General features: G+C 42.6%; 1 protein-coding gene across 1 annotated transcript; it reads left to right on the top strand.

Moving 5' to 3' along the window:
- Positions 1 to 4: 4 nt before the first annotated feature.
- Psat1 (phosphoserine aminotransferase 1) lies at positions 5 to 27,936 on the top strand. The gene is made up of 9 exons (XM_027951351.3): positions 5 to 133; positions 3,127 to 3,187; positions 4,257 to 4,326; positions 6,683 to 6,888; positions 7,742 to 7,914; positions 8,605 to 8,774; positions 15,243 to 15,371; positions 25,144 to 25,281; positions 26,536 to 27,936. Exons 1-9 carry the CDS (start codon positions 74 to 76, stop codon positions 26,639 to 26,641), a joined length of 1,113 nt encoding a protein of 370 aa, XP_027807152.1. The 5' UTR covers positions 5 to 73; the 3' UTR covers positions 26,642 to 27,936.

Raw genomic sequence — 27,936 nt, 5'->3', positions numbered from 1 at the left:
CTGCTGTTAAGAGTCGCTGGTGTTCCACGCGGTCTGTCCTCTTTAGCTGACTAGCTGCTCTCGTCGCTGCACCATGGACGCCCTGAAGCAAGTAATCAACTTCGGGCCCGGGCCCGCCAAACTGCCGCACTCGGTAAGACTCGGCGGTGTGCTTGGGAGTTGGCTCGAATTAGGATCGCTCACCTGGGTGGGTTTGCATCCCTGCCCTGGGTGCCCAGATCCCAGTTTCCAACGCGAGTCCCCCAACCTCTTTGCAACCTGCATGCATGCGGGGTTCAGGAGCTCTTGTGAGAAGGATTCTAGAAGAATGCATTTGGCAGAGGAAGCTCTTTGGGACATGTCTCTGCAGCTGCTCTTGGCTCTGACTGCCAGCCGGGTGCAGCTCTCCTGCAGATCCCGTGGCTGTGCCTTCTCCCCCGGCCCAACTGGAGCAGGAGGGAAATGCGGCGCGGTGGAAAAGAAAAAGTTCTTATCTCGGCTGTGCTGCAATCCCTGGCAGTGTGCATGGAATGCATGAATGGGTACTGTGAGTGAATGATACAAGGGAGTGAGCAGATAATAGATTTTGCATACTGCAGTGGTTCAGGATTTCTGAAGGGGATTGCAAACTGAGGGATCGCTTGCCCTCACCCCCAAACGTATTTAGTTCAGCCGTCGCTGGGAATACTGTAGTCAGAAATTAGATTTGAAAACCCCCTGGTTCCTGTCCTCCACAGAACTGACCCATTCTTTCTTCTGTATGTTGTGTTTTTAAAACCTGCTTGTCCTCTAAATTAGGCATTCAATGATTCAAACTCTAGTAGCATTGGTCTGCTTTAGTCCAGTCTGTTCACTTTGTTCTGGAACAAGTAGATTAGATTTTTTTCCCTGGGCTACAACCACACGAAGCAAATGCAAGTGGAACTCAATTCTTGCCCTCCCAGCCCCCAGCCAGGCTCTGGCCCCTCCCTTCTTCTCACCACCCTCCCCACGAGCACCCTCCCCCAGCTCCATCAGCTGTGAAGAAGGCAGTGTCTCTGATGTGCCTTGCACCCTTTGACAGGCTTCCGCCGCCTGATAATGTGCAGCAGCATGGGAGCGTAGCCAAGTATTTTACAATTATCTATTGTTGAACACTAGAAATGTCCCTGGGACAGAGCCTTCTCTGTGTGGTGGTAAGAACAGGGAATCTTACAATGTGAGAGGGGAAAGGAGATCTTGCTCTTTCGGGGGCGCTCACAATAGCTGAGAACAGAGCCCACCTGCAGCACTGGGGATTGAACCTGGCCCTGCATGTGCTAGGCATGTGCTCTTCCTCTGAGCTGCATCTCCAGCCCCCAGGGCTCATTTTTTTCTGTTACCATTGTTCATTTTCGCTGATAGAACTATGGAAATAATTCCTGTAGTGCCCCTCACGCTCAGCTGTGTTTTAGAGTCTTCCAAGTATTTGTATCCCCCTGTTATTTGTTATGAAATTGATTATGGTGGCATTTGTCATAAATAATACACTTATTTATTAATTATTTTTCCTGAGAGGACTTTTTTTCCCTTCTGTTACCCTGTAACCTGGTGGGGCAGGTGCTGCTGCTTAGGTGTCTTCTTGATTTAGTTGAATTGTAAAGATTAGAAAAGTTTTCAACCTCTGTCACCATAGTGGAAAATATGTTTTACAAGATGATGAAGTACATGAATTATAATTATAATTATAATCTAAAAAAAATAGGAAATAATATTTAGTCTACTTGTGATATACACTCTTTTTGTGTTCTATTCTGCTCCAGTTTGCTCTGTTTCCTTAAATAAATTAGTTGTGAACCACAAAAACTATTGCATTCTGCAGTTTGGAAAAAACCTCACTGCATTATAGGGGTGTGTTTGTGGGTGGGTGGGGGGTTTGGCTAGAAGTCTTTTTAAAAACTCCTTGTGATGATTTTAGAAACTTTTATAGTTGTATTTTTCAAGGAATGCTGTCTAGAAGAAAAATTTAAAGTCTTAAAGCAAATTCAAAGATGTTTTTGGGGATGGTGGTGTAGCTCAGGGGTAGAAGGCTTGCCTAACACTTGTTAAATGAGGCCCTGGGTTTAGTCCTCAACACCAAAAAAAGTAAAAAAAAAAAAAAAAAAAAAAAAGTCTGGATTATTTTGTTTCTCTTTATTAAACAAAAGGATTCACATAAGTTTGTTTTTATTCTTTTTGGTTAACTGTACATATATATGGGGTAAGATTTTATCACCTGTGTACTCTGTGTACTGATCAAGTCAGTAGTTTGATCAGCCAGTGCTAGCTAATAAGCATTCAGCCATTCAAAACACAATAACACTTTCTTGAACCTCACAGTTGAGGCAGTCTTTGTGTAATTCTTATTAAAATATTTTTTTCAGACAAGTTGCAGTTCAGCTTGTATTTTAATAATGTCTTCCTTATCTAACATCTTTTGAAGTCCACACAGGGTCTCTTGTTCTTTGTGTTCATTTCTTAGAGCTTTTCATTTTCTCTGTATTTTTTATTATGGAAATCCTCAATTCACTTAGGTTTAGAGAGAATAATGTAGTGAACTCCCAGATACCCATCTATCAGCGTTTTGCTAATCTTGTTTTAGCACATTGAGATAACACCCCCAACCTCCTTCAAACCCAGGGCTTGGGATGAATCTTAATTTATAGCAGGTTCTTCCATTTTTTTTTTTTTTCTTTTTCCCACCTTACCTGTCCTAATCTAAAAAAAAAAAAAAAAAGACTGGAAAATTGATTTAACTGTATCTCTATAATTAGAGACTAATTGATTTTTTGTTTGTTTGTTTTGTTTCCTGGACCTAGAACTTTATGCATCCTATACATTTAACTTTTAGGGAGTGGCAAATGAGGTTGTGGAGGGAACATTTTCTAGGGAATTGGTAAATTCATGTCTTTGGGAACGCATGCTTAGCATCTATTTTGTCGCCTCATTTCAGGCTCAACTTGTGTGTAAGTTGTATTAGAGAAGCTTCTGTGGGAATGGGGAGGAGGAGGTTTGCTTGTGGTTTGGGACAGAAGCCTGGGAACCTCACAGGCTCGTGTGTGGACTCCCTCTTCTTCTCCAGGTTCATATATACAGAGGGAAAGCTGTGTATAGCATATTGAAATCACTTTTTTTTTTTTTTCCTTCCAGGTATTGTTAGAGATTCAGAAAGAATTATTAGACTACAAAGGAGTGGGCATTAGTGTTCTTGGTAAGATTTGCTTTTGGATTCTAGTCCTGGTTTCAGAGGGAGTTAATTTATTAAATACAGTCAGCCTAGAATTTCTACAGGTCTTCCCAATAGACTTTTGTGGATACATTTTTAAACTTTAATAACTGTGTTTGCTAGGAACAATTTTGAAGATGGCATAAATGCTGGTGGGAGGCTTAGACATCTCAGCTTTCTGTTTCATGATTTTTTTGCTAATAACATAATCTGTGACCAGAAGACCCTGTACTTTTGCATAACAGTACCATCAAACATTTATAATTTCTTTAATTCAATTTAGAATTTTTGTTATACTTCAAGTACAAATTTACTAAAGTTTATAAGTACACAAGCCTTCTATGAAGATCTTACACATTAGTAATTTTATTGTTCAGTTTCTCTCCCCTGTGGTGTTGGGCAAGAGGACCTCTGAGTTCTAAAATTAATTTTCTTTTATTTAAATTTTTGTTTTGAAAGTTCCAAAGGCTGCATGGTATGAAGAGACCATAGTGGGGGTTGGCTGGGGCTGGGGCTCAGTGGTAGAATGCTTGCCTATCATGTGTGAGGCACTGGGTTCAGTCCTCAGCACCTCAAAAAAATAAAATAAAGCTATTCTGTCCATCTACAACTAAGAAAAAAAAAAAAAGGCAGAAAGAAAGGAAAAAAAAGAGACCATAGGGTTAACTGTATTGCTTATTTGTGTTAACTTATTTGTGTTCCTGTGGGTTTAGAGACATATACTTAGATTTCTGTCAAGTGAAATCACAGCCTGGAATTTTGTGCTCTGTCCTAAAAAGAAACCACTGCCCATGGATTCCTGTTTGTGAGAAAGACATGGTATTCACAGTCTAGTGAGAACCCAATGATGAGTTTAAGTGGCTTGTTCATTGCATGTGACTTGAAAAATCATTTTGCTTTGACTATAAGGCTAAAATGTGCATGACTTGAAAATAAATTTGGATTATCCCCTACACTGAGCATGGGCCCACGATTTGAATGCAAAGTAACTGATATTTTTCTTTATTCTTTTCTTGCCAATTTTGTAGACATTTTTGTTGTTTATCTTCCACAGAAATGAGTCACAGGTCATCAGATTTCGCCAAAATTATAAACAATGCAGAGAATCTTGTGCGGGAGTTGTTGTAAGTCTAAAAAAGGCCAAATTACTTTTGTTCAGTATTTCATAAACCTGGATGTCTGTTATATTATTTTCTATATTTTGTGTTTGTTCATAATATTCCACGATTAAAAACAAGCTTTTTAATCCCCTCCCAGATTAACTATTAGTACATAATGTTTTTTATGTGTTTTCCAGCCTGCATCTGTGTGTCATTTTTATTTTATATGTTATTTCCAAAGATGTGAAATATCTTGGAAATTTTAGCATTGTGCCAGTTAAATTGGCTTGAAAAGGCCTTAAATGAGAAAGAAATGGTCACCTTTTTCAGCATAAATAACTATAATCTAGTTCAGGAATTCTTAAAGTGGAAGCTTTCTGCTATCTGTCAATTAATTACCTGGTTACGGGTTGATGTTAAACAGTTCAAGGCTCACCTGGATTTGCTGAGTCAGAATGTCTGGAGAAACTATTTGTAAGAGGATTTGGGGAAATTTAAGAGTTCTTAACTACAGGTACTGCTCTGCCTTGATAATATTTAAAGGAGAGAAAGAAAGGTTTTAAATATGTAGATACAGTTGCATATACATATGGCTTTTTTTTTTTTTTTTTGCTTAGTGGGGAATGTGTTCTACTACTCAAGCTATATCCCTAGCCCTAAAACCACGTTTTTTTTCCTGCTTACAAATATAATGCACATTTATGATAGAAAGTTCAGAAATAGACTGCAACTTATAAATTAAACTGAAATTATCTATAATCCCACCAGAGATAATCAACATTGAAGGTCTGTTCTGTTCTGACATCATCATTTTATTAAACTGTCCTGATTATTTCATAACTTCTTCTTTTTTTTTTAATCTTTTGGTACTAGGGATTGAAGCCAGGGGTATTTTACCACTGAGCTACATTCCCAGCCCCTTTGATTTTTTTATTTTGAGACAAGGTCTCACTAAATTTCTTAGAGCCTTATTAAGTTGCTGAAGCTGGCCTTGAACTTGTGATCTTTCTGCTTCAGCCTTCAGAGTTGCTGGGAGTATATCACTGCCCAGCCATAAATTTGCTTTTTAAAGTGCTTTGAGAAGCTGATTAGATGGGCAGGCTTGGAGGTAATTTTGTGAGGAATAGTGGAGGCCCATTGCACTGAGAGTGTTCGGATCTGGTGATCATCTGCTTGGCCCATCTTGCCCACGTCTGCCCATTGGGTCCCCTGTGACATTCATGGAATGATGAAGGAAGGAATATTTGGAACTTTAGCCTGGGACATTGGCATTGACCAGATGGCTGTAGGCCTCTTCTGACTAGAACCACTATTTAATTATGGACCTAACCTCCTAACCAAGCTCCTGTCTATCCCCCTGTACTTGGACTTCTGCCTGGTTTCCTTGCATCTGAATAATCTGAGTCTCCTAAGATATGCATGGCTGCTTTGCTATTTTACTGGCTACAGAATGTAGGCCAGGCAGAGTTCAGAACAAGATATTGCACACCACCTATCCCCCAAGACCCTACTCAGTTGCCCTGTTCTTTATTATTTATGTGTGTGCTAGAGCCCTGTCCCCTGGCCACTTGCCTTTTGTGTCCCTTATTCTAAGCTCTGACTGCTCTAAGGCTTGGGTCCAGCTTCCCCGGCCTTGGATCCCTGAAGCTGGTGGTATTCTGCTGCCTGCAGCCATTAGAATTATCATCTTAATTTTCCCTCCTGGAGTCAAAAATTTTTGTTCTTAATCTTGATCTACATGGGGTTTGTGATTACATGACTTGGTCTAAGTGGTAATCAAAAATCCCTCCCCAGGGTCTTCCTGATTCATAGCATGCTATCTGACATAGAAAGTTTCAGGAGTTTCAGTCACAAGTGACAGGAACCTACCTTACTGGCTTTAGCAAAAAGTGCAATATTTACCCCCTTAGAGAAGTACAGTGGATTTAGGAGCTCAGTTGATACCAGGAAGGTCTTCTCCTTCTCCTGCCTCTGCTTTCATATGTGTTAGCTTTGTCAGATGGCCCCTAGTGGTTTTAGGATTAGTGCCCACAAATTTATTCTTTCCCTCAAAAGAAAGTTCAAGCAAAGATCTAAGAATTGAATACCATTGGCCAGCTCGGGGGAGGGATGATTCCCTAAGAATAACAGGTTACTAGGAAAAGGAGGAGATACCTCTGTTCAGATAGTAGGCTGTAGGCTTCCACAATAGTCCCAATAAGTCGTTGTCCTATGAACAAATGGGTAAATGACTAAATTGGCAAGACAAAGTGATAGTGGGACTTTACTGTATTTCTTATAGAAAAGCCACCCAAGACAAAGCACTTGGTAGAATATCACTCATTCTCCATCTTTGACCATGTGAGTCTGTTTATGTGCGATTACTTGTGTTCCTGTCCAGGGCTGTTCCAGAAAACTACAAGGTGATTTTTTTGCAAGGAGGTGGGTGTGGCCAGTTCAGTGCTGTCCCCTTAAACCTGATTGGCCTAAAAGCTGGAAAGTGTGCCGACTATGTGGTGACTGGATCTTGGTCAGCAAAGGCTGCAGAGGAAGCCAGGAAGTTTGGGACTGTGAACATTGTCCATCCTAAACTTGGGAGCTATACAAGTAAGTTCTGGGAGCTGGGCTGGATAGTCATGTGCAGATTGGTGGCTTACCCCTGCATAGGGTGATATGCAGTTGATTTTAATGCTTTCTTCCCCTTGTCAGCATTTAGTTGATACCATTTAGGTTGGGTGGTTGATTAATAGAAGACTACTAAGTAGCTTCTGCAAAACAGAGTACTGATAGGCTCATGTAGGTGAAAAGTCCAACAGCCAGTTTGGCTTTAGATATGGCTTGATCAGGGGTTCTAACAATGCCTTTGGGCCCTGATGTATCCTTGTTTTCTCTGTGATTTCCTCCACAGCCAGGAAAAGCTGTCCCCTCTTTCTGGGACAATGACTATAGCTGCTTCTGACCTTATATTGTCCCTAAGTTTCATATGCTAGGGAATTTTCAGTGACAGTCTCATGTCTCGTGCCCAGTCTAAACAAGTCCCTGTGGCTGTATTTGAGTCACATTCTAGCTCTTGAGCTGTAGATTGAATCAGCTGTTCTGAAACCACATTTGCTGAAGACCTGGTGAGGGCTGGGGTCTCAGGAAGAAACTCCTGAACTCTTAGTGGACACAGGATAGATGGATTCTGGGTGACAAGAAAAAATTATTTAGAGATCCACCGTGTTTTTTTTTTTTTTTTTTCTTTTCTTTTGGTTCTGGGGATTTAACCCTCTGAGTCACATCTGTAGGCCTTTAAATTTAAGACCGGGTCTCACTAAGTTGGCAGGGTGCTTTCACTTGTGAAATGTTTTGGGATCAGCATTTTACTAAAAGGGGAGAAGTGTCAGTCTCCTGGTCAACACCAATCTATATTAGAAAGGAGGGTAAAAGTGCAAAGTCTCAAACTTGTCTTCTGTGATAGAAATTCCAGATCCAAGCACCTGGAACCTCAACCCAGATGCCTCCTATGTGTATTTCTGTGCAAACGAGACCGTGCATGGTGTGGAGTTTAATTTTATACCTGATGTCAAGGGAGCAGTACTGGTTTGTGACATGTCCTCAAACTTCTTATCCAAGCCAGTGGATGTTTCCAAGGTACAGTATAAGAAGAGTGGTTTCTTTAGGGGGATTCTAGTCCTTGAAGCCAGGGCAGATGTCATTGAGAAGACTGACATTTGCTTGCAAGTGGGCCACTCCTGCACCAGGTGCATGAAACCAGGGGGAGAATGTCTGCAAAGAACAGTGTTGGACTTTTGGATTTTTTAAAAAAAATTTAAAAATATGAAAATTTTAAAAATTTTAGAGTTTTACCATTTGAAATTGTTAAAAAAATTTAAACATTGTACAGATAAATTTTTGGGATAAAAAAATTGTGTTTCTTCTCTTGGTTGCCAAGAATATTTAGAGACTTTATTTTATTTTTTTATGGTGCTTGGGGATTGAACCCAGGACCTTGTGCATGCCAAGCATGCATTCTTCCTCTGAGCTACATCTCCAGCCCAGAGGCCCAGGATTAAAGACTGTTTGGGTGTGGAATGGAGGTGTGCCGTGAATGTGAATGTGAATATGGACATGGCCTTTACAATGCTGGACTTGGGTAGCCCCTTCCAGGTGAGATCCAGGCCTTGGGCCTGGTGATTCCTACAGACCATGGGATGCTCTCTAAACAGGAGTGGAGTCACTTCCTCAAAAAAGCATGCTTTGGAAAGAAGTTGGGAAGTTTGCATAAATTGATAGAAAATGACCACAAATGCTTCTAAAGCAGCATACCTTTCTGTTTTTAAGTTTGGTGTGATTTTTGCTGGGGCCCAGAAGAACGTTGGCTCTGCTGGGGTCACAGTGGTGATCGTCAGGGATGACCTGCTGGGGTTTGCCCTCAGAGAGTGCCCCTCCTTCCTGGAGTACAAAGTGCAGGCCGCAAACAACTCGTTGTACAACACGCCTCCATGTTTCAGGTAACTTTGGGTTGTGTCACTATGGACCCTGTGAGGAGTTCTTACTATTTCCTATTAAAGAGGGGATGAATTTTTAAAGTAGAGTGTGCTTCTATGAGCCATGACCTAATAGCCCCAAATATTTTACCAGGATTCTTTGTTCATGTCTCCCCTTGACCTTCTACTGAGCAGTTTTTCTTGTTGCCCTTTGTAAAAACATTTTTAAATTTTTGGGCCATGTTTTTGATCTTGGTACTTCAGGCCTTACTGGCTTGAACTCCTGTCCTTTTATGAACTGTAGCTGGCTTCTCTTCAGTTGGTAGGAACCTGCATTGCAGTATCTCAGGGAGAGAAAGGTTGCCCTGCTTTAGAGTCTTTTCACTTCCAGATTTTTGTGAAAACCTTCATGATGCCTAGTATTTCACCCTTGATTGGGAAATTCTGCTACTTACTAACTGTGTGACCTTAGGAAGTCCCTACCTGTCTGATATTGGGAGTAATAACCATACCATCCTCAATGGGTTACTGTGAGGATTATGTGATCTATCTATCTATCTATCTATCTATCTATCTTAGTAAGTACCTGATACTTGATGACTTATATATGTCATCTGCTTTCTTTCTTTTTTTTGGTACTGGGGATTAAACCCAGGGTTGCTTAACCACTGACTGGGCCATATCCCCAGTCCTTTTTTGTATTTTGTTTAGAGACAGGTCTCACTGAGTTGCTTAGTGCTTCGCTGTTGCTGAAGCTGGTTTTGAACTTGTGATCCTCCTGCCCCAGCCTCCCAAGTCTCTGGGATTACAGACATGCACCATCATGCCTGGCCAAGCTGCTTTATTTCTGTTGTTAGTTCCTGGAGCCTCAGCAGGAGCAGTGTGACAAAAGGGAAGTGCCAGAGTTTATTAATTTATCTTTCCAGGCAACTATGATGTAAAACAGTGGTACTTTTATGTGTGGGACCCCATTAATCCTCCCAATCGCATAGGAGGTAGATACTATTACTGTTTCCATTTTGCAAGGGAGGAAGCTGAGGTCACATTCTAAGAAATGGCAGTGTTGGGATTTGAGCCCAGGCAGCCTGGGTGCCTTCCACCCTGTACTTTGGTATTTTGCAAAATGACCAGAGTAGATTTGTTTTTTAAAGGATTCTGTCTTAGGAGAATGAGTCCAGTTCTTCCATTCTATAGGATTTTTCCATGAGGGGCCAAAGTTCTCTTAAACTTAAAGGGGTGGGTAGGCCTATGCATTTAGTAGTTCCATCTGGGTTAGGACTTTGTTAAAGCTCTCTCCTCCCCTAGGTGCTGCCTGTGGAGAATCTCTCCCATATAGTCTACTATAAGAAAGAAAGGAGATTTTTTTTTTTTTTTTTCACAGTTAGAACTCCAGTGGAAATTTCTGCAGAAATCCAGATACAGAGCAGATCCTCATTGTGTGTCCCCCATTTTCCTCAGGGATGTTCTAAGGCTAATTCTCCTGGTCATCTCTAAACTCCACTTTCTTGTACCTTGGCTGAAAGTATTGCTGAAGTGCGAGTGTGTCAGGGCGGGCTGAATTCTGTCTCCTACTCCCTTGGTTTACCACTGGGGCTCTAGGCAGGGAGGTAGCACCACTGATCACTGGCCGGCCAAGGAGCACACTGGGCAAGCTCAGTGGTGCAGGTCCAGTGGGAGACTTCAAGGGCAGGGATCCTAGAGAGTGGCTTTGTCAGGCTCTGTGGGCAGGAGAGAGGAGGTGGTCATCTACTTGGAAGGGTACCTGGAGGTGGAGCTGGGGTACCTGCCTCGAAGTTAGGTTAGTCTTTCAGGGGGAGGCCAAAGCCACCACTGCCTTTTGAAGCAAGGAGGAGGGAGGCACAGGGAGTGAGTACTGTCCCTGAAATGTGCTTCAAGGCCAGTAAGTTCTGTTCAAAGCACAGCCTGGAGGGACAGGGTGAACAGTTGCTCCCTTAGGCACCTTTTCTAAGAGCTACCTTGAAGCATATTTTAAAAAATTGAACACATTTTTTTTGCTGTTAGGGTGAAAATGGCTTAGTGAGAACAGTGAGATTCTAGTGGGAGATGAAAATGGCTGGAGATACAGAAAGTCCTCCTGGAAGAGTGAACCCTTACCAGCCCCTGTTCGGTCTTTGACTGACCTTGAACCCCTCAGCTGGTGCACTGGGGCTAGGAACACCACTTAGGGAGAGGCAGGATTCCTTTCTCAGGGCTGAAAGGGGCAAAATTTCTTTCACAAACAGATAAAATAGCGATAATTGAAAATGTCTTAAGGCAAGTTGGTATGGCTAAATGAATTTTGACTCCAATATTCCCCCTGGAGGTTGCTTTGCTTTGTTATACCTTAAAAGAAGACAAGAGGAGAAAAGTTCTGTACAATTCTGCAAGATTGAGGAATAACCATGAGTCTGTGGGTTGAAATACTTGGAGTTCATTTGCAGTGCTTCAGCATTGAAGGAGAGGAAGTCCCCAGGGAAAACCTTTTCCACGTGGACAGAGAGATTTATGCCAGATACTCTCCCCAGTCTTTGACTAGGAGGCCGGTAAGGCACCTAGCATATTTCCTAACACATAGGTAGATAAAGCTCCAGCTTTGACAATGTGCCATGGATTTATTTTGTTTGTTTTTTGTGTTTGTCAGAGCTGAAATACCACGGGCCCTGAGAACTTTGTTTTAACTGTGCTAGATAAACTGGGCTACAAATAGCTCTCTGTAGCCCTGAGCTATGAACTGGGGTGGAATAAAGGGCCACAGTGTCATTCTCTTTAACCCCTTGGTAGAACACATTAAACTCAATTAGCGGGCAGAGGAAAAGATGCCTAAATGTCCCTTCTAACTCCACAAAACATTTTTTACTTATCATAACTACTAAACCTCCAAGTTTCAGTATGAGGGCAAGTAATGCATTTTTAATTCAATCATTTTTATTTCAATAAAAATATGAAGTGAAGAAGTGATTAACTCAGGTCACCTTTCTTACCAGAATGGGAGGTAGAGATGAAGTCTGTAGGTCTGTCCAGAGGGCTTAGCTCGCCCCAGGTTCCCTTACCTGGGTGACATGCAAGAAACCTGGAGTCCTAGAATCCACAGCGGGTTGGATTAGTAGTGAAACCAGCTCTGGGAAAAGTGCTGTGCTCTCTGGTTGCTTTCATTAGTTCTGGAGAAAATTGTGCCACAGTGTCCTCGACCAGAAGCTCCTCTGCAGAATCAGAACCTTCGGGAGTTTCCCCCGGGAGTTTCCCCCGGGAGTTTCCCACAGGAGTTTCCCACAGGACTTTCTGGGGAATGCTGTTCAAAACCCTGGCACATGGCAGTAGGTTGTATTCCTTTAAGAAATTTGTGAAAGTAACACATACTTCTAGCAAAGACTTCAAGTGAGCAAGTCACCAGGGTAACCACTTTAACTGCTTGTCGTGTATCTTGATAGATTCTTAACTGGGCATATGCAAATCCAGTCTTCCCTCAGTGTCCATCAGGGATTGGTTCCATGGATACCAAAATTCTCAGATGTTCCTGTCCCTTATCTAAAATGGTGTAGTATTTGCATATAGCCAGTGCACATCCTCCTGCATACTTTAAATAATCTCTGGATTACTTGAATACCCAGTACGATGCAAATGCTATGTAAATAGTTGTAATACTGTGTTGTACAGAAAATAATGATAAGAAAAAAGGTTTGTACATGTTCAGTGCAGACATTTTTTTTAAACATCCACTCTTTTTTTTTTTAGTTGTATACAGGCACAATATCTTTGTTTTATTCACCTGTTTCTATGTGATGCTGAGAATCGAATCCAGTGCCTCACACACGCAAGGCAAATGCTCTACCAACTGAGCTCCAAGCCTAGCCCCCAGACACAATATTTTTTTTCTAAATATTTTCTGTCTAGGGTTGGTTGAATCCATGATGATGAACTCACAGATATGGAGGGCTGATTGTATACTGAGCCATATATTTAATTGTTCAAATGCATTCAGACTTAAGTGAATTCCTTTCCCCCACCCAGCAATATGCCATGGGCACTCTCCCATGGTAGCTCAAATGCCTACCTTCTTTTTTTCTTTTTAATAGTGGTGTGGTATTCTGAAGAACTCTCAGTCTCACTTTCCTCATCTGTAAAAATGGTATAATGGTGGCTCTGACCTCCTCAGTGGATTAATCCATTGCTAGCTGAAGAGACTAGTGGGAAGTGATGGGAACTGTAGGCAGGTGTGGCATGGTTGGAGCAAGTAGGTCACTGGGGGTGTGCCCTTGGGGACTGTATCTTCTCCCTGGGTCTTCCTCCCTCCTTCCTCTTTTTCTTACTCCCTCTGCTTCCTGGCTGACACCCTTTGCCAAGATATTCTGCCTCACCTTGGGCCCAAAGCAAGTCCAGCTGACCATGGACTAAAACTTCTGAAACTACGAGCCACAATAAGTCTTCCTTCTTCCGAGTTGTTCTTATCAGGAACTTATGTCACAGTGATGAAAAACTAATATAACTTGAGTTTTTGGCCCACCCAGTTGAGAGTCTTAGAGCCAGTCAGTATCAGGAACTTCCTGTCTTAAGCCTTTGGCTGTTGGAACATCTTCCAGTCCTGGGCTCTCCTGTGAGCACCTGTCCTGGTGTTGGTAGACTGAAGGTGTCAGTAAATAAGGGGGCAGCTGGGCTCAGGCAGTGCCACCCGTTTTTGCTGAGCATTGACTTCCATCAAATATTTGCCTAATTCCCAGAGAACCTTTGTCCTGCCCCTTCTGGAGACAGCATAGCTGAGAGCTGACCTCCTCCAAACTCCCAACTCAAGGGGGGTGGTGTCTTGCCAGTGACCTGTAGTCAGTGAAGGACACATGGAAGGACACAGTTCCTTTTTAAAGATGGGACATTCGGAAGACTGCTGGGCAGAACCATCCACTAGTCTTCAATTCTGTGTGTTTTTGGCTTAGTCTTGGGCACCTAACAACAAAGACACCACTAGCTGCCATTTGGGTGGCCCATCTGCCTGTGCCAGGCTATGGGCTAAATGCAGGTCTTGCAGGGGATAGGAATTAAAATGCTTAGCTCAGAAAGGGTTGGGCCCAAGCAAGTTGTCGGAGGGACTGGGGTGCAGCCAGGCCTCTCAGAACCAGGAACATAGATCATCAACACTATACCATCCGCTCTCCATTTCTTTTATTTTCATTTTTGTGGTATTGGGGATTGAACCCATGAGTGCTTTGCCACTGAGCCATACCTCCAGCCCTCTTTATGTTTTTATTTTGAGACTGGGACTCATTAAGTTGCTGAGGCTCGCCTTGAACTTCCTCTCCTCCTGTCTCAGCCTTCTGAGTCCCTGGGATCATAGGTGCCTGGTTTGCTCTCCATTTCCTGCTTCTCAGCTGGAATGTTGGCTTCAATTTTTTTTCAGCTGAATTTCTTTCAAATGTTTCCTAGAAGTGAGATCCCTTAGGGCTCTTACCTTATGCCTTACAGTATCACCAACCCCATGATTTTGCCTCTCTTCTCACTCCTGGGTGAGAGAAAATCCCAGGGAAGTTCCTACTATTCACTTACTTATTCATTTATTTATTTTTTACATTGCTGGGGATTGAACCTCACACATGGTAGGCAAGTGCTGCACCACTGAGCTATGTTCCCACGCCCCAGGGTAGTTTCTAATTGGTCTGGATAGGTTCCATGCCCAACTTTGAGACCAGGGGAGCAAGACTTGTTGGGAATTTGCATGTTGGGTCGGAAAGCCTAGGCTTAGATTCCCAAGGAGGCTATGTAATATGTGTGTAAACAGCAGCACTGGGATTGGGGTCTAGACTGTAACTGGGAGCCATGGCCTTAATCATTGTGCCATACCACATCTGCTAGGTGGAAGGCTCTGAGCTGGGTCTATGAGGTAGAAAAGGTGAACAGTGTGAACTTCCAGCCTTTCAAGCATAGCCCAAAACCCAGACACACAGAAGTATAAAATAAGGACTGAGTGGTAAGCTACACAAGTATTATAGGCAAGGGCATCTGGGATCAGAGTTCAGGAAGTGAAGAGTTAACCCTGGAAGAAGTTGGTGAGCTGGACTCTGATGATTTGTTGTGGGAAGTATGTTCTAGGTGTCATGGAGAGTTTGCATTAGAGCTGGGCTGGACAGAAAGGGACTGATGTGACATCCATTGAATGGCCCTTATGACATCCTCTTGTTTACATGTGGTCTGCATTTATCTTGTCTCTTTCCTTAATTTTATTTTTTTTTTCAGTATTGAGAATTAAATCCAAGGGCACTCTACTATGGAGCCAGCCCTTTTTATTTTTTGAGACGGGGACTCACAAAAGGTACCTAGGCTGGTCTCAAATTTGTGATCCTCCTGCCTTAGCCTCTCTAGAAGCTGAGATTATAGACATGCACTGCTGTGCCCAGCTATCTTTTCTGTTTCTAATAATGTTTTTAAGATTGTCTTAGTTCAAGGTACCAATTTATTTGAAAGGTAACAATTTGCATTAATGGCTTTTTGTTTTAATTTTCATTTTAGCATTTATGTTATGGGCTTGGTCCTGGAGTGGATTAAGAACAATGGTGGGACAGCAGCTATGGAGAAGCTCAGCTCCCTCAAATCTCAGAAGATCTATGAGATAATTGATAATTCTCAAGGATTTTATGTGTAAGTCAATGGTGTTTTATCCCACGTTTTGCCTCTTCTGAATTTAAAACCGTATACCTTTGAAAAACAGCCATAATCACCTTTCCCTAAGACAGTGACATACTGGTGAGTATGTGTGCACCCGTGAGCAGGAAGGTGAGTTCTTCCCTGCTGCACCCCACTGCTGAAACCCAGGTTTTGGGATCCAGGTCCCAGTGGGTAATGGCTTTTTCTCACTCCAAAGATATTGCCCTGGGGAAGAATCTCGGTGTGCCCCCTGGGATAAGTCCCTTCTACTCCCTCCTTCCTCTGTGAGTCACTTGCTGGAAGCTTTCAGCTTTATTTGAGTCCTCCTGTTGGAGTCCCCTGGTATAATTGCCCACGCCTGCCTGCCTCCATTACTATAGGACAGATGCTCCCATCCCAGGCCTGTAGGGAGTAGAATTGGCTGTGGCACGGGTGTACTCCTAGTTAATATTTTCCTGACAAAGTGATTGATGAACATGTCTTGACCATTACCAGCACCTGCGTGAGCTACAGAGAATGGACGGGTCTTGTATCAGTTTCTTAGGATGGCCATAACAAAGTACCATATACTGGTAGCTTAAAATAATAGAACTTCCATTGTGGAGGCCAGACATTTGAAGTCAGGATGTCAGCAGAGCTTTGCTTCCTCCACAGACTCCAGGGGAGAATCCATTTCTTGCCTCTTTCAGCCTCTAGTGGCACCAGGTGGGGCTGCCTCACCCCAGTCTCCACCTCTGTCTTCATATGCCCTTCTCCTTTCTGCTTGGGTCCTCTTCTCTCTCTCTGATAAGAACTGGTCATTGGATTTAGCGCTCCCACTCTGGGTAGCTCAGGATGATCTCATCTCCAGATCCTTCTATTTATGCCTGCAAAGACTCTTTTTCCAAATAGTTTAAGATTCACAGATTCTAGGGGTAGGACCTGGTCATGGGGTCACCATCCAACCTACTACAGCAGACTTCTCACCAAAACGCAGATGTGAGGCACCTAGTGCTGAGGAGCATGGGACCCAGAGAGTGTCCCAGCATCATTGTCATCTAGTGTGGCGTGTGCAGTGTGTGAGTGTTTATGTTGACACTCAGTTATCAAACTAGGACCCTTGATTTTTTTTTTTCCCCACGTGACATCTCACTGTTGCCCAGGCTGGCTTTGAATTTCTGGGCGCAAGTGATCTTCATATCTCAGCATCCTAAGTAGCTGGGACTATAGGCTTTTGCTACTACACATGGCTTAGGACCCTCATTTTTAATGCTCATATATCTTTGAGTTTTACTGTTATAACAAAAATATATGTATGCCCCTGCAGTAATTGGGAAATTTGCACTCTCTTTATTACATGGGTCACATGGGATAGAAAATATAATGCTTCAGTTCTAACTTGGAATGTGTGTTTCAAACACGACTTGTCATGACTCTGTACCCATCCATGGTTGAGGGGTGGAGTGGACTCTGGACAGCCGGGGTGAAAGCAGCATAGTGCTGCCACCTTTCCCCTGAAATGCCTGTTGCCTACATCTGTGAGTTCTTGGCATCCAGTGGCCTCTAGCCATAAGCCCTGGGGGAATTGGGCTTGGCTGGATATCTGGGCCTTTGGGTTCTGCTCCATGTGCCATTTGGGGGAGGAGATGCACACTGTACCTTCCTGCCTATACTGCAGTTCTGTGCAACAGAGGCTTGGTCTTGGGGAAGCTTCCATCCTACCCTCTGTATGGAGGTGGGGATAGCAGTGCTTATAGGAGCTATGCATGATTAGCAGGAAATGGTCCAAAGAGTTCAGGGCCAAGGGCTAAGGGATGTGGCATGAACTTGGAACAGGGTGATATTGTTGGGTTGGAGGGGAAGGGAGAGCTTTTGGATGAGCTGGAGCCTTAGTGTGAGTAGAATTAGGCAGAGAAATGGGTGGGAGTACTTGTAGGGACTTGGAAGGCAGGGACGATCCCACAAAGGCATTGAGGGAGGAAGCACAGTGTATTGGGGAGCAGACAGTGGGCCTCCTGGTGGCAGTGGCTTATGCTGGGATTGAATGGAACTCATGGAGAGGTCTGAGATGTTTTTGGTCCATTTCTTCACTCCGCTGTCGACCCATCTATCTACCTTCCTGTGCACCCATTTACTTAGTCATCTAGCCAGTCACTTATTCACCCGCCCATCTTCCTGTTTATCTGTCCACCTCACCATCCATCCTGCAGATGGCTCCTGAGTACCCTGGGCTAGCCTTGCTCTAGGCTCCTGAGATACCTAGAAGAAGAAATCACCATCCCTGACTCCCCCAAAGTGCTCAGAACCTGAATGAGTGGAAACATTTGGTGATTATTATGTAGTGGAGAGCAGTCTATTAGCTGTAGCTTCACTATTTCTTAGGAGGAGTACAGACATAAAAATGTCACCCTGTCAACCACCTGCCTAAAAAATGTCATCTCAGACTGACATTTCCTGAGGAGTCCAGAGCAGGTGTTAGCTCTGTCTCTTCTGTTTACTAAAAGCGGGAGACTCTCTAGCTATTCCTGTGTGCCACTGAGCTCTCAGGAAACTCTTCACTCTTCTTTTGAACTATGGAAATAGTTTGGCAAGATGGCCCTGAAGCTGGGCAAGGTGGTGCATGCCTGTAATCCCAGCAACTTGGGAGGCTAGGGCAGGAGGATTGAGAGTTCAAAGCCAGCCTCAGCAAAAGTGAGGCACTAAGCAGCTCAGTGAGACCCTGTCTCTAAATAAAATACCAAATAGGGCTGGGGATGTGGCTCAGTGGTGAAGTGTCCCTGGAAGTGGGGATAGCAGTGCTTATCCCTTATAAGTTGCTAATCCCTGGTACCCACACACAAAAAAAAGTTGGCCTGGAATACTGAGAGACAGATCATGATTTGCAATTTGCTATTGTCTTTGCTTCTTGCTTTTATCTTTGTCATGAACCTCCTCTCCCTTCATGCTCCCTAACTTGTAAGGTAGCCCCTTTCCTAAGCCTCTCTGAGTGGCTTATTGGGGACTGCAACAACCTACCAGTGACCCAATGGGGAATTCTTGGACTAGTTGAGACAACCCTTGAAGTCCCCAAGTTCATTCCACAGCATAACCACTCCCATGACACTGGTGACCTGGAGTTGAATCCAGGTGGCAGCATAGCATAGTGTCTTGGGCCTCGAAGCCCCATATTGCCACTACTGGCACGCGACCCTGGGCAGATGACTTGATTGTCGTAAGCCTCAGTTTCCTCATCTGTGCAGTGGGTATAATAATGGCACATGTGTCTTATGATTGTCATGAGGATTAAATGGCTATGCCTGTGATATAGAGTATATAATAAGTAGTTTAAGAGGATGGGCTCTTGTGCTGGTTAATTTGCGTAAAGCACTGGAAACAGTGGCACCTTGTGAGTATTCCTCCACATGAGTTGGCGCTTCATATTACTATTTGTGGTTGTTAATGTGTAAAGCACTTTGGACGTTCCTGACACACAGTGCTTAACATACATTAGATATTAACTCTCTCATCATAAGGATGTTCAAGAGGCAGATTCCTTATCCAGATGTGAGGTCACCTTGGTTGCCTTCTTAGGAAAGGGAAGGAAACGTGGTAGATCTAGTGAAGACTAAACTAAAATGAAGCAGGTGGAGTACCAGGCACTTTACACATAGGTTTTTTACACACTTTATTGCCATTGCTGCCCTGTGAAGTAGACAGGAAGCACGTCTGACAGAGGCACAGACAGGATAAGTCACAGCTGGGAAGTGGGATCAGCCTGGGTACGAACGTGAGGTGGGTGGGCACTATGATACCAGGGCCTGTGTGGCTCTTTAATTACTACACCAAAGAAATGAAAAAAAAAAAATCACAGATGGCAGATGGTGTGACTTTCTATATTAAAAGTGCAAGAACCAGCAGAAAACCTTAGAAATGATCAGTTGCAGAAGTGTGATCACTTAGAGCTCAGTTGTGATTCCATTCTCCACAAACACGCAATAAAGATGGAATTCCTAACAGACTCAGAATTATAAAATATCACCACGTGTGGTGGCGCATGCCTGTAATCCCATCTGCTCAGGAGGCTGAGGCAGGAGCATTGCAAGTTCAATGCTAGCCTCAGCAACTTAGTGAGGCCCTAAGCAACTTAGTGAGACTCTGTCTCAAAATAAAAAATAATAAAAGGGCTCTGGATGTAGCTTATTGTTTAAGCACTCCTGGGTCCAATCCTGGTACCAATAAATAAATAAATAAATAAAGAAAATATTTAGAAATCAATCCAAATGTCCACCTGTTCAAGTTAAAGCAAAAGGATGGCTTAAAAACTTTAAAAATAGAAAATAGTACAGGATGAACTTAGCACATTATCTATTATAGTTATATAAAGCCTTGTTAATTTACATAGGGGCACTGGCACAGGGATAGACAATAGGTGAGTTAAAGAAGTTCATAAATAGCTGGGCACAGTAGTGCATGCCTGTAATCCCTGTGGCTCGGGAGGCTGAGACAGGAGGATTGGGAGTTCAAAGCCAGCTCAGCAAAAAGCATCTCAGTGAGACCCTGTCTCTAAATAAGATACAAAATAGGGCTGGGAATGTAGCTCAGTTGTAGAGTGCCCCTGAGTTCAATCCCCAGAACCCCATCCACCCCCCAAAAAAGAAGCTCATAAATGCCCATGTTTACTTGGGAGTCAACTGCATGTTAAATTAGCTGAAAAATATTCATAACATGCTGTTTGAAGCCTGACAAATTAATTTAAACAAATTAGCATTATTTGCATCATGCTATACTCAAAAATAAATCTAATTAGTCAGAAAGTTCTAAGCTGGTTGCAATTATGCACACCTGTAATCCCAGTGACTTCGGAGACTGAGGCAGGAGGATCACAAGTTTGAGGCCAGCCTCAGCAACTTGGTGAGACCCTGTCTCAAGATTAAAAAATGAAAGGACATGAGGATGGAGCTCAGGGATGAAGTGCCCCTAGGTTCCTGGGTTCAATCTCTAATACCAAGAAAAAAAAATGTTGGTGAGTCTTTTTTAAGTTTAGGAATACAGAGGCCTTAACTAAAAACAAACTATTAATCTCAAAAGCAATAAAGTAAAAACTGACATTTAATTTCACAAAAGTCTTAAAATTTTACATAGTGAACAAAAACAAATGTCAGACATGAGAAAAGTTTTGCACTATATAACAGAAAGGTTGCCATCCTTAATATAGGCAAGAACCCACAAATGACTGAAAAGGATGACCAAGTACAAATTAGGGCAAAGGGTATTGCTGCTGGTTTAAACAATCCAGAAGAAATACAGCTGGCTAACACACACCAAAAATGCCCAAGTTCATTAGTTCTTTAGGAAGTGCAGATTAAAATCATGAGGTGTATTTTTTTACTTTTGATTGGTAGAAATTAAAACAGTAATTGATAACCTTTGGTGCTGGCAAAGGACCACAGTTGGATGGAAGTATTAATCTGAATAAACCTGGGACAAAGTTTGCAATATCCATCAAAATTCAAAGCAAACTTGCCAGAGATATTATGTCTAGCAGCCACCCTACTCCGGAATCCTGTTGGATGCAGCCATGTGCACAGAATTGAGCCGCTGTGGGTCCACTATAGGATGGGATGGTGAAAAATCTGCAGAGCACCGCCACCATGCCTGTCAGTCGGCATTCGAGGAAGTTTAGTAGGATCCATGCATAGTAAGTGTTATGGTTTAGATATGAAGTGTCCCCCAAAAGCTCATGTGTGAGACAGTGCAAAAAGTTGAGAGGTGAAATGATTGAGTTGTCAGAGCCTTAACCTAATCAGTGCATTAATCCCCGTAGGCATTACCTGAGCGGTAACTGTCGGCAGGCAGGGTGTAGCTGAATGAGATGTGTCACTAAGGCTGCCTTTGGGAAATACATTTTGTTCCTGGTGAGCAGAACCTCTCTGCTTCCTGTCATGTCCTGAGCTACTTTCCTGTGCCCCCCCTCTTCTGTCTTGATGTTCTGCCTCACCTTGGGCCTGGAACAATGGAGTCAGTCTGTGGACTGAGACCTCTGAAACTATGAGTGCCAAATGAACTTTTCCTCCTCTAAAATTGATCTTGTCAGATATTTTGGTCACAGCAGCAAAAAAGCTGACTAAGACAGTAAGAATAATGTGTACACTGGGAGTGAGGGTGTCTGAGCAGACACTGGAAGACGACTGTGTATGTCAACGGGCCAAAAGGAGAAAAGTGTAGAAAAAGATGTGGCTGTTAGTCTGTTTATGAAACCCACATTTGTATATGCAGATGTTACATAAGTATATACATTTACACATGTGCATACATTTACCTATTTTGACACATGTTCATGTTTATATATCTAAAAATGCTCGGAGAAGCACACACCAGCTTATTGTTGATAGCCACCTCTGGGAAGAGATGGTAGATCTTCATAATTTTACTCAGATTTTTGTAATCACATAGAGTAGTTTTTTAAAAAATTTATTTATTCACATATAGTTTTAAAATTGATTTTTTAAAATTAATTAACCAGCCACCCTCTTATCTCAGCCTCCTGAGTTGCTGAGATTACAAGCATACATGATTACATCCAGCTTGAACCTTTTTTTAAAAAATATATTTAAAAAATTTTCTTTCCTTTTTAGATATTCATGACAATAGAGTATATTTTGACATATCATACATGCATGGAGTATAACTTCCCATTCTTGTGGTTGGACATGATGTAGAGCTACACTGGTCGTCTATTCATATGTGAACATCCAGCTCAGACCTCTCTGACTAATTAGAATTTACTAGTGTGGTGTGAGGCAGATAGTTCTGATTTGTGCAAGTGGAGACTGTAAGGTTTTAAACCATGGAGATGTATGACTATTTTATGGGCTTTTCTCTCATGTATTGTACTCTCTATGGTTTACCTGTTCATTTCTGACACATCTTTTGGAGGGGACAGACTGAAATAAGTGGGTCAACCCCTTGTCCACTGACCTAACATTCTGGTACCCCTGACCCTCACCACGTCTGTGAGACAAGTACCTCTTGTTGAAGCTTCCCCTTCCCTCACACGTACCCCTCCTCCAATACCCTGGGGAGTACTTGGGGTGTTTTGGGGGTGCGGGGGCTCTCTGGAATGCTAATCCCCTTCCCCTCTGTGGAAAGGGTTTTCAGAAGATGCGTTTGGGAGAAACTGTCCCTTCATGACCTCCTCCTGGGGATTCATGCCACAGGAAGCCCAGGAAGTCAGTAAAAAGCCAGGCCACTTAATGCAGCATTCCCTAAATTACGATGGCTTGAGGCTCCCCAGGGCTGGGCTTGGGACAGGCCCTGTTTCTTTTGACCTAGAAAGTTCTTGGTAAGCGCTTTCCAGCAGGTCTCTCAGTCTCCCGGTTTCTTCACCCTCAGTCTCTGCCAGTTCTTTTTTTTTCTCAAACTCAGATCCATTGTGCAAACTTCTTGTTCATTGCTCAAGGACCTGGTCTAATTCCCAGCAGAGTGAATCCACAGGGCCCTCCATGGGCCAGGCCCTGCAGCTCTCCCCTGCTACCTTGTCCAGGAACCCCACACCCCAAGTAAGCTGGAGAACTTGCCTGCTGCCTCTGTGCCTTCCTCTCCCTGTCTGGGCATCTCCCACAGCCCCTCTGAAACCTGTGGGCCTTCTCAGCAGAATTACTTGCTGTGTTCTGTCTCCAGGCTTTGGTTCTTGGTCCTTCTTGAGTGGAGCTGTTAATTCCCTGCGGAGCATCTCTCACTAGTTTGGGATCAGTTAACTCCCCTTGATCTTTTCCTTCTCCCTCACACTTGTTTCAGCGACATGGTCACAGGTGCTGTGTAAATGTTTGTTGCGTGGCGACTTCAACTTTAATTTCTAGCTTTTATGACATTATTGCTTTGTGATATCTCCTACTTTCATGATAGGATGGGTAACCTGGGGAGGTGAACTCTAATTACAGATCCTTAATTTCTTGTAATTTTTTTATCTTAAGTGTGCTCTTTCGTTGGTTCACCTCTATGATTGGAGCCTCATATTGGGAGCCTGAGGCAGCAGAATATCAAGAGAGGGTAGCCACTGAATATTTAATTTAAATGTCAGCTATGAAACTCGCTGCCTTCTGGAAGGGGGGCTTGGAATTGAGCTGAGTCTGCTGCAGTTGCTTGGTTCCCCTTCTTGCCTCTCTTCCTGGTGGTGTGTACTAGACTCCCATTAATTGTAATAGGGATTTTAGTTGTGCCAGAAGGGGGCTTCTCCCACTGCATTTATTTGCTGTTTAATTTTAGTGAATCCTGCCTACAGAAGTATAAGAATAAAATAGGATGTACGTAAGAAAAGGGAGAGGGGGCCATGTGTTCTGCCTTTCTTTCATTCTGGAGTTACAGTTCAACTCATCTTCCATTTGTCTCTTCTGGTTGTCAGTGGAGAATAATTTTGGCTGCTTATCTTCCAAATCAGATACTGAAGTCAGATACTAATCTTTCCCAGACAAAAATTCCTCATTCAATTTTGAGAGTCTCTGTGTGCCTTAGGCAGGGTGCTGGGAGTAAAAGGATAATTTTATTGCATTTAACAGATACTTATATAGCATTGATATGTTCTGGATGCTGCTTTAAATTGCACCCGGTGTATCAGTGGCCTATCTCTGTGTCACAGAACACTGCAGAACTTATCAACTTAGCCCTTTTCCGTGCTCATTATTCTTTGGGTCAGCAGGTTGGGCCGAGCTCAGCTGGGTGCTTCTGCTGGTCCCAGGAGCCCTCAAAACTGAAGGCATCTGGTGATTGAGCTGCTGCCAGATGGTTTAACGTGGTTTCACCTGTCTGGCACTTGGTGCTGACTCTTGGCTGGGATACTTACCTCCATTCTGCTAGCTCAGACTTGTGTAAGTGGTAGTGATGTTGAAGATGGAGAGAAGAGAAGCTGGTGTGAGGCGGAATTATTTATTTTGCAGTCCCTTGGCCAAACCAACTCACAAGGCCAGGCCAGAATCAAAAGGTAGAGAACTTGACCTTGCCTTGTTAAAACAAAACAACAAAAACATTTTTTCTTTTTTTTTTTTTGGTATTGAGGATTGAATCCCAGGGCACCAAATTTACCACTGAACTATATCTCTGGCCCTTTTTATTTCTTATTTTGCTAAGTTTCTTAGGGACTCACAGTTGCTGAGGTTGGCCTTGAAGTTACAATCCTCCTGTTTGAGGCTATGGAGTTGCTGGAATTATAGGTGTGCGCCACTGCACCCAAATCTTTTTGAAAATTTTTAATTGTTCCCTCAAAATTCTCTGTTAATACTTGGTTTATTTAATACATCAACTCTTGAGGAAAGGTTCTGATAGTGTTCTCACTGTTCTGGGAGGAAAGTGAGGCACAGGAGGGAGGTAACTTGGTCGGGGTCACACAGCTTAGAACAATACAGGGTGACAAACCCTTTAAAAACTGCTCCTCATTATTTTCAAGCCTTTCAAACACTGTTAGGACAAATATACCTCTGCATATGAACAGAGAAAGGGTCCTGAACACTTGCTATATGGCACCCATGTGTTGGATCCTTCCTACCTGTTGAATCTCTGGATCATTGCAACTAATCTGCAGTAGAGGTATTATTCCCAATATTCAGCCGAGGAAACTGAGGCTTACAGAAATTAAATACAAATCTTACAGGAGTCTGGTCTGTCTAGGTAAATTATAAATATCCTGGGACAGATTTTTGGTTTTGTTTTAATCTTCTGCTTGCATCTAGAAAATGGTTTTTAAAAACTTGTAAGTTTCTTAATAATAGTCTGTGCATTTCAGAAAAGTAGTTGGAATATGAAATGTGTTTTTCAGATGCCCAGTGGAGCCCCAAAATAGAAGCAAGATGAATATTCCATTCCGCATTGGCAATGCCAAAGGAGACAATGATTTAGAGAAAAGATTTCTCGATAAAGCACTTGAACTCAATATGATTTCCTTGAAAGGCCATAGGTGAGTACACCTCCAACCCAGATGCTTCAGAGATTTTTTTTTCTTTTTCTTTCTTTCTTTGTTTTTTTGGACTAGGGATTTGACCCAGGGGTACTTCTTTACCACTGAGTCATATCCCGGCTGTTTTTATTTTTTATTTTTGAGATAGGGTCTCCCTAAATTGTTTAGGGCCTCACTGAGTTCCTGAGGCTGATTTCAAATTTGTTGTCCTGCTGCCTCACCTTCCCAAGTCACTGGGATTACAGGCATGGGCCATAAGCCTGGCTTGGTTTTGTTTTTCAAATGCAAAACAAAACACATCTGGGAGTCTGCTCAGCTTGGAGGAGCAGTTTTGTTAACTGGTTGGGGGAAACAGTTGTCTCAGTTGTATTCCTTCCTCCTGTCTATAGAACCCAGGGCACAGTTCCCTGGCTCCAGTGGAGTCACAGCTTCTATGAGGTTTTGTTAAAAATTACCTTTGAAAATCTCTTAACCGCTCTTACAGCCGCCCTGTCTGATGAGGCTGGCACCACTCTTTCTACTGTTAGAACGTTGCTGCGTCTCCAGCTGAACATCAGAGGATTAATTTTACATACTCCATAAAAAAATAAATGTCCTCACACATTATAAATGCACCAGCAGCAGCGAGCCGCACATCCCTGTCTGGCTGTTGCAGCAGGATCATGAATGGCCTGGTACTGAGCCCCACAGTCACCGTCTTCATCGATGGATCTTTTCTTCCCCTTATGTAGTTTTTGTATTTATCAAGAGTGAATAGTTTGAATTAGTCCAGGTGTGAGCAGCACTTTCACTGCATAAGGGAGATTTTTTTTTTTTCTAATGACTCAGACATGGAAGCTCAATGCCACCTGTTGGGGGTTTTCAGGTGGGAGGTTGGGCACTGTTGGCCTCCAGTGCTGTAGCTCTCAGGAGTGATGATTAGGCAGAGTTGTGTTGATACTAAGTTAGGTGTGTGTGTGTGTGTTGGATAGAATCCAGGCCTTCTTTCTTGCTGGGCAAGTTTTCTGCCATTGAAACCCCCGGCCTCTACTTCTTCTTCTTTTTTTTTTTTGGTACCCAAGTGTGCTTTATCACTGAGCCACATCCCCATCCCTTTTTATTTATTTGAGACAGGGCTTTGCTAAGTTACTGAGGCTGGCTTTGAACTCGTGTTCCTTCTCCCTCAGCCTCCTGAGATGCTGATTACAGGAGTGCACCATTGCACCCAGCTGATACTCTGATTCTTAATGATTGAATCTGTTTTGGTCATTCTAGGTCTGTGGGAGGCATTCGGGTCTCTCTGTATAATGCTGTCACCACTGAAGATGTTGAAACCTTGGCCACCTTCATGAAAAATTTTTTGGAGATGCATCAGCTATGAAAGAGACCTATTCTCTGCCTTTGTAAAATGTATACAGAGTTTAAAGTAATTGGGAATGGCTACAAAAACTTGACAGACAGGTTAAGTTTCTTCAAATAAACATGCTTATTATAGGTTCCATTTTCAAAGAACAACAGCAAGACATCCACAGCTCTGCCGAGTTGATGCAACCACCAGCTACTGGTCACCTCAATTCTGACTCAAACTGGAAGTATTTTTAAAAATCTTCCTCTTGCTTTTCTAATGAATTCCAGCCTATTTTGTCTTTGCTGCTACTTTTTCTAGCTAGATCTCAGTATTTGAACTTGCTTGGACTTAATTATGCCAGTTGCATTTAGTTATGGAGGGTGTGTGAGGGTCCTCTGTTGCACAGAATCTGGGAGTAGTGGGGTCTGCTGGGTTCTGCAGCTTTGATTAACCCATTAAATCCCAAGTTTTCAACTCTGCAAATATTTCAATGAAATTGACACAGGTGCATAAATTAGGTTGGAAATCATAACCTAAAGCTTATTATATAGTTTATTATCATTAAACATATAATGATAATCATTAATTAATAATATTAATATTATCACTAATCATTCACCTATTACTTTTCTCAACAAAATAAAACTCAAAAAAACATAAATATTTATTTCAAAGTTATCAGAAGTGGTACATTTGTTGCTCAATTTAAGTTTTTTAGGTATTCCCTAAATGGGATCCATGGGACATAATGGGTTAAGGTTAATATTGATCACTTGGTGAGCATGTGGAGGGCCAGGCAAAAGGGCAAACTATAGGTTTTTGTACTGTTATTCTCTTGAAGAGATAAGTGACTTACTATATAAATGTTCATATAGTAGGGTCTGTTTTTAATACCACTTCATTTATATCTCAGTGCATTTATATTTCTAATGAAACGGTTCTCAGTGATATATAGAAGCTTAGAGTTTGTTAAATCCCTGCTTGTGTACTACAGCATTCTATTAGGAACAGTTGTACCCCCTCTTCAGCCCTTTCCCCTTTGAACCTGCTCCATGGAAAGAATCTAGAAGTTTCACAATTTGCTTTGACTCTTCCTTTCAATAGGGGGAAGAAATGGTTGTGTTTTGTTTTTCATTTATGCCATTAAACTGAAAATCTGTTAGATTCCCTTATCCTGTGTACACTTGGTGGTTTTCTTTGTATTGTGTGACCAGAACAATACTGTGACTCCCAGAAAATCTTTGCTGGAGTCTTTTCCCCTGTTGTGTATCTGTTGTCAGTATTTTATGTTGAATGTGAAGAACATTAAAATCCTGAGATGTAATAAA

The sequence above is a fragment of the Marmota flaviventris genome, chromosome 13 (genome assembly GCF_047511675.1).
Source record: "Marmota flaviventris isolate mMarFla1 chromosome 13, mMarFla1.hap1, whole genome shotgun sequence".
NCBI classification, from domain to species: Eukaryota; Metazoa; Chordata; class Mammalia; order Rodentia; family Sciuridae; genus Marmota; species Marmota flaviventris.
The sequence above is the reverse complement of the archived record's forward strand: the minus strand, read 5'-3'. Positions and strand labels throughout refer to the sequence as shown.

Coding starts and splice junctions, on each gene's coding strand:
- Psat1 (XM_027951351.3), top strand. CDS start 74: ATGGACGCCCTGAAGCAAGTAATCAACTTCGGGCCCGGGCCCGCCAAA. Junction 4,327..6,682: donor AATCTTGTGCGGGAGTTGTT/GTAAGTCTAAAA, acceptor GTTCCTGTCCAG/GGCTGTTCCAGAAAACTACA. Junction 6,889..7,741: donor TAAACTTGGGAGCTATACAA/GTAAGTTCTGGG, acceptor CTTCTGTGATAG/AAATTCCAGATCCAAGCACC.